Genomic DNA, 14,364 nt, shown 5'->3' with positions numbered 1-14,364 from the left:
AGTGAGCTAAAAAAATAAACACAATCCACCTCCCACCTCCCTGTTCCCACTTCCTCCCATTCCCTCCAAATAAAAGGGAAAAAAGGCAAAGAAAAAAAAACAAAAAAAAAACAACAACTGAAAAACAAAAACACCCCTAAACCCCCCAAAACAAGGTAGTGCATTTCCCCAGGGGGAAGGGGAATTTACACTGGAGCCGCTGGGAGCGGATCGGAGATCTTCCGGCTACAGAAACCTGCAAAGAAAGACACTCAAAACAGAAAAAAACACAAAAGGAAACAAAATAGATCACCAGGCAATCTGGAGGGGCAGGGAGCCGGAGAAGAGGGGTGGGGTGGGTGGTAGACCTGGCTGGACAGGAGGAGGCAGGAGGGGACTGTGAAAGGCGAGAAGACGGAGGGAAGGTAACAAGCAGAACAGTTTGATGTCCTTCCAGAGCCCTGGGTAAAAAAAAAACCTCCTACCACCCACGCCCACCTACCCTTGAGCAGCCCCCAAGGGGGTGAAGTGGGGCAGGGAAACATGGGGAGCAGCTTGCGCAGTTGAGACGTGTCCATGGCGAATCCCCAGAGTGAATAAGCAGCCCCCTGCCCCACTCCCTGGGCCTTCCCCTACTCCCCAAAGCAGGTCCCTCCACAGCAGTTAGTTATGGGATTCTCCCCCCTTCCACAGTATATCTTTTTTTAAAAAAATATTTTTTTTCCATCAAGGTCATCTTCTGTTTTTTTTTTTTTTAATTCTTTTTTTTTTTTTTTTTCCTTCTTTCCTCTTTTTTTCCTCTCTCTCCTCCTAATACACACTTTTTTTAGTAAGGGGAATACCATGATGTCGCTCTAGCCCGGCCCCTGTAGACGCAACCCGGACGCCTGCTGTTAAAACCACTGTAGAATCGAGAGCGGGAACTGTTGTAGTTGGTGGTCCGGGCGCGGTAGCGGGCTCGTGGAAAACCCCGGTCTGTTGTGCTGATGCCTGGTCTGTTGGTTCGTTTTGGGATCACCTTGATTTGCCTTCCTCTAAATAGGGACTCATCTAAGGCCAAGGAAGTCCTCACTGACTCTGTCTGAGAACTCTATATACGCAAACCCTTTGGGATGGCCACTAAATTTGTCACAGAGTATGGTAACACGGTTGACTGATCCACAGCCATGAAAGTGAGCTTCCAGCTCTTCTGCTGTTGCACCATAGTCCACATTGCCAACACAGATGGAACGGGAATCAGCCTCCATCTTCTCCTCAATGGACATGATCACTGGGCCAGCATTGCCTGGAGGTGGACTCATTCATATGCTTCTCTACCTCGTTCTGTAGCTCCTTTAGCTTCTCAGCTTCTTCCTCCATCTCCCTGACTCGACCTTTGATAGCTTCCAGCTCCGGGTCCTCAATGGCGCCGACCCCCGGGTCACCCTCGACCAGTCCCGGCTCCTTCTCCTCCTCTTGGCTGCCGGGGGCTCCCGAACCAGGCCCAGGGCCCGGAGCTTCCGGGGGGGCGTGGGGCCGGGGCGGCTCCTCTTCGGGTTCGGGCTCCTGCTCGGGCTCCAGCAGCAGCTCCTCAGGCTCCAGTTCCTCAGACTCCAGGCCGTTCCCGTAGTCCCCCTGCGCCCCCCGGGGCCCCCTCCCCGGCCTCCCCACCGGCCCCGGGCACAAAATGGCGCCGCCGCCCCGGCCCGGAGCCCCGACCGCCCACAACCCCCGCTGCTGCTGCCGCCGCCGCCACCGCCGCTCAGACTGGCTTCTGTGCATTTAATACAATATATCTTTGCTGAAAATGTTCCCTTTAATCTTTTCTTTTCTCTCAAAATCAATTAAAGAAAACTCAAATTTAGCTTCCCCTCTCACAGAGGAAGAGGAAGCACTTTGTTTTTATTTTTATTCTCTTTAGACGGAGTCTCACTCGGTCACCTGGGCCAGAATGCAGGGGCATGATCTAGGCTCACTGCAACCTCTACCACCAGGGTTCATGCGATTCTCCTGCCTCAGCCTCCCGAGTAGCTGGGACTACAGGCATGCATCACCACATGTGGTTAATTTTTTGTATTTTTAGTAGAGACGGGGTTTCACCATGTCGCCCAGGCTGGTCTCGAACTCCTCACCTCAGATGATCCACCCTCCTTGGCCTCCCAAAGTGCTAGTATTACTGGCGTGAGCCATTGTGCCCAGTCAGCACTTTGTAATAGGTACAAATGAGGAGGGAACATCAAAAGGCTCAAAGAAAAAAAAAACCTTACTATTCTGTTTTATCGGCGACAGCAGTCTTAAAAATGATCTACTCTTTCATCCAGTTACTTCATGTGTGAGAATCTGATCTAAGTATCTGAAATGCCATCACGGATATATTCAAAAAGATGTTAACTTCAGCAATGTGCAGAATGGAAATAACTGGAAAACAACCTTGTACCATTTAAATACAAGTGATAACCAAATCCAACTTGCTGTTGTGTAAAATATTTAAATATCTCATAAAACACGAAGTCTGGGCCCGGCGCGGTGGCTCATGCCTGTAATCCCAGCACTCTGGGAGGCTGAGGCAGGCAGATCTCCTGAGGTCAGGAGTTTGAAACTAGCCTGGCCAACATGGTGAAACCCTGTCTCTACTAAAAATACAAAAATTAGCCAGGCGTGGTGGTGGGTGCCTATAATCCTAGCTACTCGGGAGGCTGAGGCAGGAGGATCACTTGAACCTGGGAGGCGGAGGTTGCAATGAGCCGAGATGGTGCCCCACTGCACTCCAGCCTGGGCGACAGAGTGAGTGAGACTCTGTCTCAAAAAAAAAAACATCAAGTCTGGAGATGAGATGTCCAGGTTTGGTGTACTAGTTCAACATCTTCACCAAGAAACCAAGCCCTCTGTATCTCTGTGATCTGCGATTGACAGGTCTGCTTTTTCCTCCTTAGTCATGTCTCCTCCTCATAGTCACAGCATGGCTGCTACAGTACACACATCCACATATGAAGTGACATGGTGGAAAGGGAGTCCAAAAGCTTTGACCTTGCAATAGTCTTTTCATCAAGAAAGAGTGTTTCCAAAAGCAAGCGAACAAACAAAAACCCAGCTGAGTTCCTTTTATTTATTACTGGTTAAAAAAAAAATCCAGTGTTTACCCCTAGACCAGTCATGAGTGACAGGAAATTGATTGTCTAGTTAAGACCAATCAGAATTCATTCCCTGGGGATGGGATAAGGGCCTTCCTTCCCTGAAATCAAAGGTTCTCCCTGCAACCCGAATCTCATTTATCTGAATAAAATAGAGATATTGTTTGTAGGGAAGATGGAGGGAAAATGTACGCAATAGCATGACCTGCTATAAACCTATTTTTCCAACAGTAGAGCAATGGTGAAATAAATTAAGGTATTTATATCATTAACTACTGTGAAAGTTGATCATATGAACTGGGTTATTCCTGTCATACCCAACTAAAACAAAGTCAAGAGGGCAGAGGCGGGGGGGAAGCACTCAGGACATATAACATAGCCCCAAAAATGTAATTCTCTGCAAAAACCATGTCTGCTGAAACTGCCTGCTATTACTGGAAACCAGTTTTATCTAATGGCTACTGAAATGATCTGCTGAAATTCTAAGGCTAATTTTACTCACGGCCATCACTCACCACTCAAAACTGGCAAGCCCTTCAGAATCTTACTAGTGTCGATGAACTTTCTCAAAGAGCAGTATATAACATTTCTCTTTTTCATAAAACCTCTAACCTTCTCTTTGTTCTTCAGACATACCATTCTGTCTGCATGCATGCCCTAAACTGCAATTCTTTCTTCACGAATAAAACATCTTAATTTCAGAGATTCATCTCCATGTTTCATTTGACTTTGATATACTTAGTCAAGTATAAGTCTAAGGCTGACTCATCTCAGAGAATATCAGCAGCCATTGGAACTACAGTATGAGGTAGCCACACTCTGAAAGCCACCCCCTCCCCTACCAGCTTCTGCAAGCTGCCTCTTTTTCCCTTAGTGAGTCATTCTTGGACTGAACTCCCGATTTTGGTTGAGTTCTATTTTATCTGGGATTTGGATGGGACAGTGTCTTTCCCCTTCCAGTCTGCTCTGGCTGAGAGATCTCCTATTAAGGAAGACTCTTCCTCCTTGTAGACCCTGGCTGTGGGGTCTCAGGGAAGGGCTTTTTCCCTTTGGGTTGAGGCCTTGGGATCTCTCTTTTTTCTTTCAGTTGGAGAAGGCTTCTTATCGTCCTTCTTGGTAAGTGGGTACTTTATTTTCCCATCTGTGCTTGCGTTTATTTGGCCTTTCCAAATTCAGTGCTTACATTTAATTGGTTTTTGTGTATTTGGGATTAAACCAGAGCACCCACAATAAAATGGGCTCTCAAAATTCAAAGGCATGCCAAGATATTTTCTGGGATTCCAGCTGGTAACATGTTCAAACATTATAAGGATCATTCAAACAGTCTGTTGTTCTTTAAACTAAAAGACCACAGTTATAAAACAATCACAGCAAATAAGATATGCATATCTCAATTGATATTTTAAGGCTAAAAAAAAGGATTCAGGACTCAAAGAATGACTTCCTAAAAAAAATACTCCCTCAAAGCTAGCTGAAACACTTTCCTCTCTAGAGCTTTCCCCTCCCGCTCGGCCTCCTCTCATCTTTTTCTAAACTAAACTCTCTTTTTTCAAAACTCTTTGGCTATTCTGGCATACTGACCATTTAAGTAAAACACTTAAAACCGGCAGATATTAAAGAAAATCATTTTGACCTTCATGCTGTTCCCTTTGCAAAAATGAAATTCCCATGTAAAGACAGCCTGCCCATAGTAAAAGGAATGGCAACACTTTTATCTTCAAGGATAAAGAATTGAGACCAAGAAAACATTGAACAGATCTTGTTAGAAGATAATTCAGGCCGGGCGCGGTGGCTCAAGCCTGTTATCCCAGCAGCTTTGGGAGGCCGAGACGGGCGGATCACGAGGTCAGGAGATCGAGACCATCCTAGCTAACACGGTGAAACCCCGTCTCTACTAAAAAATACAAAAAACTAGCTGGGCGAGGTGGCGGGCGCCTGTAGTCCCAGCTACTCGGGAGGTTGAGGCAGGAGAATGGCGTAAACCCAGGAGGCAGAGCTTGCAGTGAGCTGAGATCCGGCCACTGCACTCCAGCCTGGGCGACAGAGCGAGACTCCTTCTCAAAAAAAAAAAAAAAAAAAAAAAAAAAAAAAAAAAAAAGAAGATAATTCAGTCATATTTCCACAATTAACTATTCTGTGTGGAATCCAGTTTATTGGTAACTGACTCAAACTATGTTACTCAAAATTTAGTTCACAACCCTTATAATATTGCCAGTTTTAAAAAAGAACATTAAGTTTGGCCTTATTCCATTTTGTCAGAAAGATAACCTGGATCCAACTGTTTTTTATAAATTGGCGAGTGTTTTACTATCTCATGACCAAAACTCTAAAACAAAAACCATAAGAATTTATTTATAAGTATGTATATCTGTGTAGATATGCTTATATTATATATATACTATGTTATATGCTGTGTCTACATAATAAAATCTGATGTAGTCAGCCAGAAATCCCTAAAAACTTTATTCTGATTGGTTTAAATAAATGTGTGCTCATATAAAATATATAGTAATTAACCCAAATGTTTTTTCAGTTCTTGTGACTTAAGTACATAATTGTTTTTAAAATTGTTGATAAAAGCTGGCTGTGGTGGCACATGCCTGTAATCCTAGCACTTTGGGAGGCTGAGGTTGGAGGGTATCCTGAAGCCAGAAGTTCAACGCCAGCCTGAACAACACAGTGAGACCCATCTCCAAAAAAAATTAAAAAAAAAAAAATTAGCCGAGTGTGGCAGCACACACCTGTAATCCTAGCTAATTGGGGTGGCTGAGGCAGAAGGATTGCTTGAACCCAGGAGCTCAGGGTTATAGTGAGCTATGATTGCACCACTACACTCCAGTCTGGGTGACATAACAAGACCCTGTTTCTTAAATTTTTTTTTTTTTAATTATAAGATAGGCATAAAAATGTGTTCTTTACTGAGAAATAATTTTGTATGATAAAGAATCTTATGTGGCAAATTTTTGTCCTAAAATAAAATGGTTATTTAAGAAAGGAAATACAGGACAAAGCAGAAAGTCCAAGCATGTCATTAATGGTCTGAGTGACCATTAATGGAAACAACAGATTCTGGAGAGGATGTGGAGAAACAGGAACGCTTTTACCCTGTTGGTGGGAGTGTAAATTTGTTCAACCACAGTGGAAGATAGTGTGGCGATTCCTCAAGGATTAAAACTAGAAATACCATTTGACCCAGTAATCCCATTACTGGGTATATACCCAAAGGATTATAAATCATTCTACTATAAAGACACATGCACATGTATGTCTATTGCAGCACTATTCACAATAGTAAAGACTTGGAACCAACCCAAATGCCCATCAATGATAGACTGGATAAAGAAAATGTGGCACATATACACCATGGAATACTATGCAGCCATAAAAAATGATGAGTTCATGTCCTTTGCAGGGACATGGATGAAGTTGGAAACCATCATTCTCAACAAACTAACACCGGAACAGAAAACCAAACACCACATGTTCTCACTCATAAGTGGGAGCTCAACAATGAGAACACAGGGAGGGGAACATCATACACCAGGGCCTGTCGGTGGATGGGGGGCTAGGGGAGGGATAGCATTAGGATAAATACCTAATGTAGATGACAGGTTGATGGATGCAGCAAACCACCACGGCACATGTACACCTATGTAACAAACCTGCATGTTCTGTACATGTATCATTTTTTGTGTGTGTGAGACAGTCTCGCTCAGTCACCCAGGCTGGAGTGCAGTGGGGTGATCTGGGCTCACTGCAACCTCCACCTCCTAGGCTCAAGCCATTCTCCCGCCTCAGCCTCCCAAGTAGCTGGGATTACAGGTGCCTGCCACCACACCTGGCTAATTTTTGTATTTTTAGTAGAGACAAGGTTTCATCATGTTGGCCAGGCTGGTCTTTTTTCTTCCCAGAAAAAATGTTTTAATTTCAGAGATTTGTCTCTATTTTATTTGACTTTGACACTACACTTCTGGAGAAATCTTAACAATAAAGAAAAATGCTTTCCATATAATCTTGAGTAGAAAAAGAAGATCAGAAAAGGAGCATACAAAATGCCCTCAATTTTCTTAAAAACAAAATGTACACAAATGCAAAAGAAGAAAAAAGGCTGTAAGAAAATATAATAAAACATTAACAGTGACTACCTCTGATTTGTAGAAAGCTTTTGTTTCCTAGATTCTGCATTTCCCAATTTTTCTATTAAAAAATAATTTATAACAAAAAATTTTAATAAGAATTCCATGACCTTATTTTCATCTATTAAACAAAAACATCACACTCATGGTTATCAAGAATATTGATTAAAAAATTATTTTTCAAGTGTATACTTGCAACATGTTAGAGTAAGCTATAGCCTATACAGGTTTATAATCTTAGTGGTTTATAAAAAGTGACTTCCAATGAACACTAGATAGATCTCATACTTCAGTTTTAACACTGGTATAAAATTTCATTGTCACCTTAAAGTTTTGATTCATTTATCTCTAAAGTTATTGCAGAAAAAAACCTTTAAGTTAGCAAACATGCAATTAACAGGATAAAGCTAAATACAAACTATGATTTATTAACATTCATTCATTCAACAAATATTAACTGTGTGCCTACTATGTGTCAGGCACTGTGCTAGGTCCTAACATGAAAAACACTTAATTCAAAAAGCACATAATTATTATAATGAAAATCTATTCGTAAGTGTATCTTTTCTATTAGACTGGAAGCTCCTACAGAGCATAAATTTTATTCTTTATTTTATTCTCATAGCTTGCCATAAAGTTGGCACTCAGGAAATGTTATTGATGAGTGAGGAAAAAAATGCATAACACAAAATATTCTGAACATGATATATGTGCACAAAATCGTTGATATTTTCTATGTGCTTTATTGAATGTATTAATGAATTAAAACTATTTTAAAGCTATTTTAAGTTATATGAGTTAATCAGAAGATAATTTGGCATAATAATTTATCATTAAAAAATTGTTTTAGGCTGGGCACAGTAGCTGATGCCTGTAATCCCAACACTTTGGGAGGCCGAGGCGGGTGGATCACGAGTTCAGGAGTTCAAGACCAGCCTGGCCAAGACGGTGAAACCCCATCTCTACTAAAAATACAAAAATTAACCAGATGTGGTGGCAAATACCTGTAATCCCAACTACTCGGGAGGCAGAGGCAGAGAACTGCTTAAAACCCAGGTGGCAGAGCTTGCAGTGAGCTGAGATCACGCCACTGCACTCCAGCCTGGGTAGCTGAGCAAGACTCTGTCTCAAAAAAAAAAAAAAAAAAAGGTTGTTTTATTGCCAGTCACAGTGGCTCACACCTGTAATCCCGGCACTTTGGGAGGCTGAGGCAGGTGGACCACAAGGTCAGGAGTTCAAGACCAGCCTGGCCAAGACGGTGAAACCCCGTCTCTACTAAAATACAAAAAATTAGCCAGGCATGGTGGCAGGGGCCTGTAATCCCAACTACTCAGGAGGCTGAGGCAGGAGAATTGCTTGAACCCAGGAGGCGGAGGTTGCAGTGAGCCGAGATTGTGCCATTGCACTCCAGCCTGGGCAACAACAGCGAAACTCTGTCTCAAAAAATAAATAAATAAATTTTTAAAAAGTTGTTTTATTAAATAAAATGACTAGCCAGGCACAGTTGTGTGCATCTATAGTTCCAGATACTCAGGAAGCTGAGGTGGGAGGATGGCTTGAATCCAGGAGTCGGAGGCTGAGGTACGAAATGATCGCACCTGTGTATAGCCACTGCACTCCAGCCTAGTCAACATAGCAAGACCCCATCTCTAAAAAAAAAAATAAAATAAAATGGCTAATTAGAAATTCAGTAAGTTTTGTATTCTTCTAATCTTTACCTTCTAAAACCTCCTCACGCTAGCAAACACACAAAGAAATAAACACTCAATGTGTCTTTCTAACATCCATACTTTCTTTCTTTCTTTTTTTGGAGACAGAGTCTCACTCTGTTGTCCAGGCTGGAGTGCAGTGGCACGACAGCTCACTACAACCTCCACCTCCCAGGTTCAAGCGATTATCCTGCCTCAGCCTCCCAAGTAGCTGGGATTACAGGCACCCACCACCATGCCTGGCAAATTTTTGCATTTTTAGTAGAGATGGGGTTTCACCATGTTTGCCAGGCTGGTCTTGAACCCCCGACCTCAGGTGATCCACCCACCTCGGCTTCCCAAAGTGCTGGGATTACAGGCATAAGCCACTGTGGGCGGCCCCACGTCCATGCATGTGACTTACTGTCTACTGAAACATGCATGATATGAGTGGCAACAGGGAAGCTCTTCAGTGATACAGTCTGCCAAGGATGAGCTCCACCTATTCCCGGTACCTATTTAGAGACCTTGGACAATTACTGAGCAGCAGGAAAATGGGCTTTTCCATTTTCTCAGTTTTTACCTTTAACTTTTGTCCTCACATTTGACACTCAATGAATTTTGCTCACTGGCAGCTAACATTGAACTTTCTTTTTCTCTTTTTTCTTTTTTTGAGACAGAGTCTTGCTCTGTCACCCAGGCTGGAGTGCAGTAGCGCAATCTCAGCTCACTGCAAACTCCGCCTCCCGGGTTCACGCCATTCTCCTGCCTCAGCCTCCCGAGTAGCTGGGACTACAGGCACCCGCCACCATGCCCGGCTAATTTTTTGTATTTTTAGTAGAGACGGGGTTTCACTGTGTTAGCAAGGATGGTCTCGATCTTCTGATCTCGTAGTCTGCCCACCTTGGCCTCCCAAAGTGCTGGGATTACAAGTGTAAGCCACTGCGCCCGGCCAACATTGAACTTTTCTGATTCATGAATTTAGACTGCCTATCTAGCTGAAAACTAAAAATCCATTTTGTTGCTTATTTTTTCTCCAGCTATAGAGCAACTGCTGCTCCTTTGCTTGGGCATCAGGTGAGAGAGCTGACTTGCATTTAGGAGTGAGGCTGCATGACAATAAACCTTTAACCACCAGAAGCACACTTAGTACAGTGAGATTCTCACACAATGAGGTCAGGCAGGACTACAGACAGCAAAGACAGAAAGCAGACTCAATTTCTCAGCTCACAGCTTATTCTTGGTCACATTACAAATTCTATTACCCACGCTATTTCAAAAGTTTTTTTCTCTTTTACTTGCCAGCATGTAGAGCTGAATCAACGAACATTAAGCATGAATGTGCTGTGGTTCCACTGTACTCAAGTCCTTGCATAAAGTGCTAAAGTAGTTTTATCTTTTACACATAAAAACTTCTGTTTAATTTTAACCACGTTCCTATCTTTCCTTTTTCAAAATATATAAAAGGAAAGTATAAGTTTTCATTAACTACAACTCCTTTTTCCCATTCAGTGAACATTTATTAAGTGCTTACTACGTGCACCAGTACCAAACATTATTCCTACAAAAAGCTTAGTGCTTATTTAGCACTGGCAGTTAATCTACATGTTAATTGTAGCTCAGCAGCTTATAGTCTTATAATTAAGGTCAGCTAATCTAAACCCCATTTGGGGCAAACAGTAATTTATGTCATTTTTTTGGTGTGTGAGACGGAGTCTCGCTATGTTGCCCAGGCTGGAGTGCAGTGGCCGGATCTCAGCTCACTGCAAGCTCCACCTCCTGGGTTTACGCCATTCTCCTGCCTCAGCCTCCTAAGTAGCTGGGACTACAGGCGTCCGCCACCTCGCCCGGCTAGTTTTTTGTATTTTTTAGTAGAGATGGGGTTTCACCGTGTTCACCAGGATGGTCTCAATCTCCTGACCCCATGATCTGCCCGTCTCGGCCTCCCAAAGTGCTGGGATTACAGGCTTGAGCCACTGCGCCCGGCCATTTATGTCATTTTTATACAATTCTGTGTACTATCTTCAAGAGGAAAAGTTAGTGAACATTTAACTATTTGCAAAATTGGGTTAATATTAATATATAGCCTATCTGTCAGATTTTCTACTGATTTTGAAAAAGGAGTAACTGTTCTATCAAAGAAAACATTTCTACTACTTTAATTTTGAAAGTAACAAAGTTTATAAATTCTGCCAAAGTTCTCATTTTAATTTATATTGAAGAATGGAAATCATCTTTTTTAAAAGACAATATAATAGTACCAACATATCCAGTTTAATTTTACCTCTATACTGAAATAGCCTCTGTCCACATAGTCACCCAGAAAGAGGTAGCGTGTGTTACTAGGTGATCCTCCAACTTCAAATAATTTCATTAGGTCAAAGAATTGTCCATGAATATCACCACACACTAGGAAAAAAAGTTACAAAGTGAGATGAGAAATTATATCTTAGAAGACAAAAGGGCATTATACCAAAAGGGATCACAGTTTAACTTCTAACTTAAATCACTCTAGCTTTTGACAGGATGGCTGTATAACTGTAGTCAATCTATTCATACTCAAGTTCTACTGGAAATATGAGACAGTTAAAATTGTATTTCTTCAATTAACAACAAATATCCTAACCAATCCTGACTGTCTCATAATTTCTAGAAAAATTATCACACCACTTTTTAGCTAGTTATTTGTAATTATTTCTCAAAACTGCTCATGCAAATCTATACTGTAAAAACTATAATGCAAATACTTTTTATACCTGTGATTGGAGCATCTACTTCTATCATAGTCTTCTCTTGCCTCAGGATGGCAGCCCCATCATTGATTATCTTTAAGGCTACTTCCTCTTCCAGTCGTCCTTCCTTTACCAAATGGTTTTTTAAAACATCAACTTTAGGTTTCCCATTCTCAAATACTTCCTTGAAAGTAAGCCGTTGGGTTGGAGGAAAAGGGACAGCTACAAAAAAAAAAAAAAAAAAATAGTAATTTAAAATGTTTAAACGTATAAAGAACAAACAGAACACAATCCTGTTACGTGACAAATTAAACCTAATAAATCACCATGACTTCATATCCACAATACCAGTACGTGGGAAAAAAATTCTAAGATACTATATATCATAAATCATCAATTCTAAGTATAAAAAGGTCACAAAGTCATTTTAAAGATTTGTGTGTGCATAAATTATAATGGCTTTTGTTGTTTGTTTTTTTTAGATAGAGGCTTGCTCTTGTCAACCCAGGCTGGAGTGCAGTGACACGATCTCGGCTCACTGCAACCTCCGCCTCCTGGGTTCAAGCGATTCTTCTGTCTCAGCCTCCCGAGTAGCTGGGAGTACAGGCGCATGCCACCACACCTGGCTGATTTTTGTATTTTTAGTAGAGACAAGGTTTCACCATGTCGGCCAGGCTGCTCTCGAACTCCTGACCTCAGGTGATCCACCTGCCTCGGCCTCCCAAAGAGTTGGGATTATAGGCGTGAGCCACCGTGCCCAGCCCTATAATGTTTTATACATAAACATGAAAGACTTGAAGCTGATTCAGGGAACAAGTTATAAATAAGACACTAGATGATACGAGTATCTTTGTTTTTCTATCTATGGTGTTAAAAATGAAACTATGGTTAGGCCGGGTGCGGTGGCTCAAGCCTGTAATCCCAGGACTTTGGGAGGCTGAGACGGGCGGATCACGAGGTCAGGAGATCAAGACCATCCTGGCTAACACGGTGAAACCTCGTCTCTACTAAAAATACAAAAAAAACTAGCCGGGCGAGGTGGCAGGCGTCTGTAGTCCCAGCTACTCGGGAGGCTGAGGCAGGAGAATGGCCTAAATCCGGGAGGCGGAGCTTGCAGTGAGCTGAGATCTGGCCACTGCACTCCAGCCTGGGCGACAGAGTGAGACTCTGCCTCAAAAAAAAAAAAAAAAATGAAACTATGGTTAAAGAAAATAAAAGAAAAGTAATCACAATACTAAAATGGCATTTATTTCTCCCATATAACTGACCTAATAACACCTATGTCTTAGAAGTCTGTGCCGGGCGCCATGGCTCACGCCTGTAATCCCAGCACCTTGGGAGGCTGAGGCGAGTAAATCACCTGAGGTCAGGAGTTGAAGACCAGCCTGGCCAACATGGGTGAAACCCCGTCTCTACTAAAAATACAAAAATTAGCTGGGTATGGTAGCGCACACCTGTAATCCCAGCTACTCAGGAGGCTGAGGCAGGACACTCACTTGAATCCAGGAGATAGAGAATGCAGTGAACCGAGATCGCACCGCTGCACTTCAGCCTGGGTGACAAGAGCGAAAACTCCATCTCCAAAAAAATTAAAAAACAAATAAAATAGCAGTCTCACTATAGTTCCTCATCAGGGGAACTGTGTATATATACTTTATTCTTAAAAGGCAGTAGCTTAGGCCGGACACAGTGGCTCACGCCTGTAATCCCAGCATTTTGGGAGGTTTAGGCGGGCAGATCACTTGAGGTCAGGAGTTCAAGACCAGCCTGGACAACACGGTGAAACTCCGTCTCTACTAAAAATACAAAAATTAGCCAGGTGTAGTGACAAGGGCCTGTAATCCCAGTTACTCGGGAAGCTGAGGCAGGAGAATCGCTTGAACGCGGGAGGCAGAGGTTGCAGTGAGCTGAGCTCGTGCCACTGACCTCCAGCCTGGGCAACAGAGCAACATACTGTCTCAAAACAAAATAAAACAAAAGCAGTAGCTTAATGTACTTTGTTACTGATAATAACAAGAACACTACTACCAGGATGGAGCTGTGTCTGAGAATAATTTGCTGTAGTAACAGAGCATAAAAGAATAGATAAGGGGCCTGGTGCAGTGGCTCACGCTTGTAATCCCAGCACTTTGGGAGGCCGAGGCAGGTGGATCACCTGAGGTCACGAGTTCAAAACCAGCCTGGCCAACATGATGAAACCCTGTCTTTACTAAAAATACAAAAATTAGCCGGGTATGATGGCACACGCCTATAATCCCAGCTACTTGGGAGGCTGAGGCAGGAGAATTGCTTGAATCTGGGAGATGGAGGTTGCAGTGAGCCGAGATTGTGCCACTGCACTTCAGCCTGGGTGACAGAACTAGACTTCGTTTCAAAAACAAAAACAAAAACAAAAAAAAAAAAAACGATAAGGGAAGTCCAGTTATGTATTCTAATCTGGAAATGCTAATAATTACCTTCAGTTTACATTAAGTACAAAGTTTATATATATAATATCATGGAGAATTAGCAACTTCATTTAATATTTTTAAATTGGCTGTTGTCTCATTATGTGCCTACTTTAGAACAGTCTACTTTAGATCCCCTGGGATCGAAGAGCCACAAGTCCGTAAACCATAAATTTAAAAGGAGGCGTTCAGTTGAATTTCTGATATATGTCCAATGGTTCCACTTCCAGCTATAAGGAACCAAGTTTAAGAACCAAGTTGAAATCTATGGG

The 14,364-nt window shown here is 42.4% G+C and overlaps 1 protein-coding gene and 1 pseudogene across 5 annotated transcripts in view; both read right to left on the bottom strand.

Moving 5' to 3' along the window:
* Positions 1-14,364, bottom strand: part of PPP3CC (protein phosphatase 3 catalytic subunit gamma) — a 101,966-nt gene that overhangs the window by 55,970 nt on the left and 31,632 nt on the right. For all 4 annotated transcript variants that reach the window (XM_010365370.2, XM_010365372.2, XM_010365371.2 and 1 more), the window contains exons 2-3: positions 11,670-11,867; positions 11,198-11,322 (exon numbers count right to left, since the gene is read on the bottom strand). In XM_010365370.2, the coding sequence (XP_010363672.1) occupies positions 11,198-11,322; positions 11,670-11,867 (323 nt within the window). The remainder of the gene's footprint in view (positions 1-11,197; positions 11,323-11,669; positions 11,868-14,364) is intronic.
* LOC104663968 lies at positions 722-1,720 on the bottom strand (annotated as a pseudogene). Its single transcript, XR_748196.2, has one exon. The product of XR_748196.2 is annotated as a polyadenylate-binding protein 2 pseudogene (transcript).

The sequence above is a fragment of the Rhinopithecus roxellana genome, chromosome 9, assembly GCF_007565055.1.
Source record: "Rhinopithecus roxellana isolate Shanxi Qingling chromosome 9, ASM756505v1, whole genome shotgun sequence".
Lineage (NCBI taxonomy): Eukaryota > Metazoa > Chordata > Mammalia > Primates > Cercopithecidae > Rhinopithecus > Rhinopithecus roxellana.
Note: the sequence above shows the minus strand (reverse complement) of the source record. Positions and strands in the feature narration are given on the sequence as shown.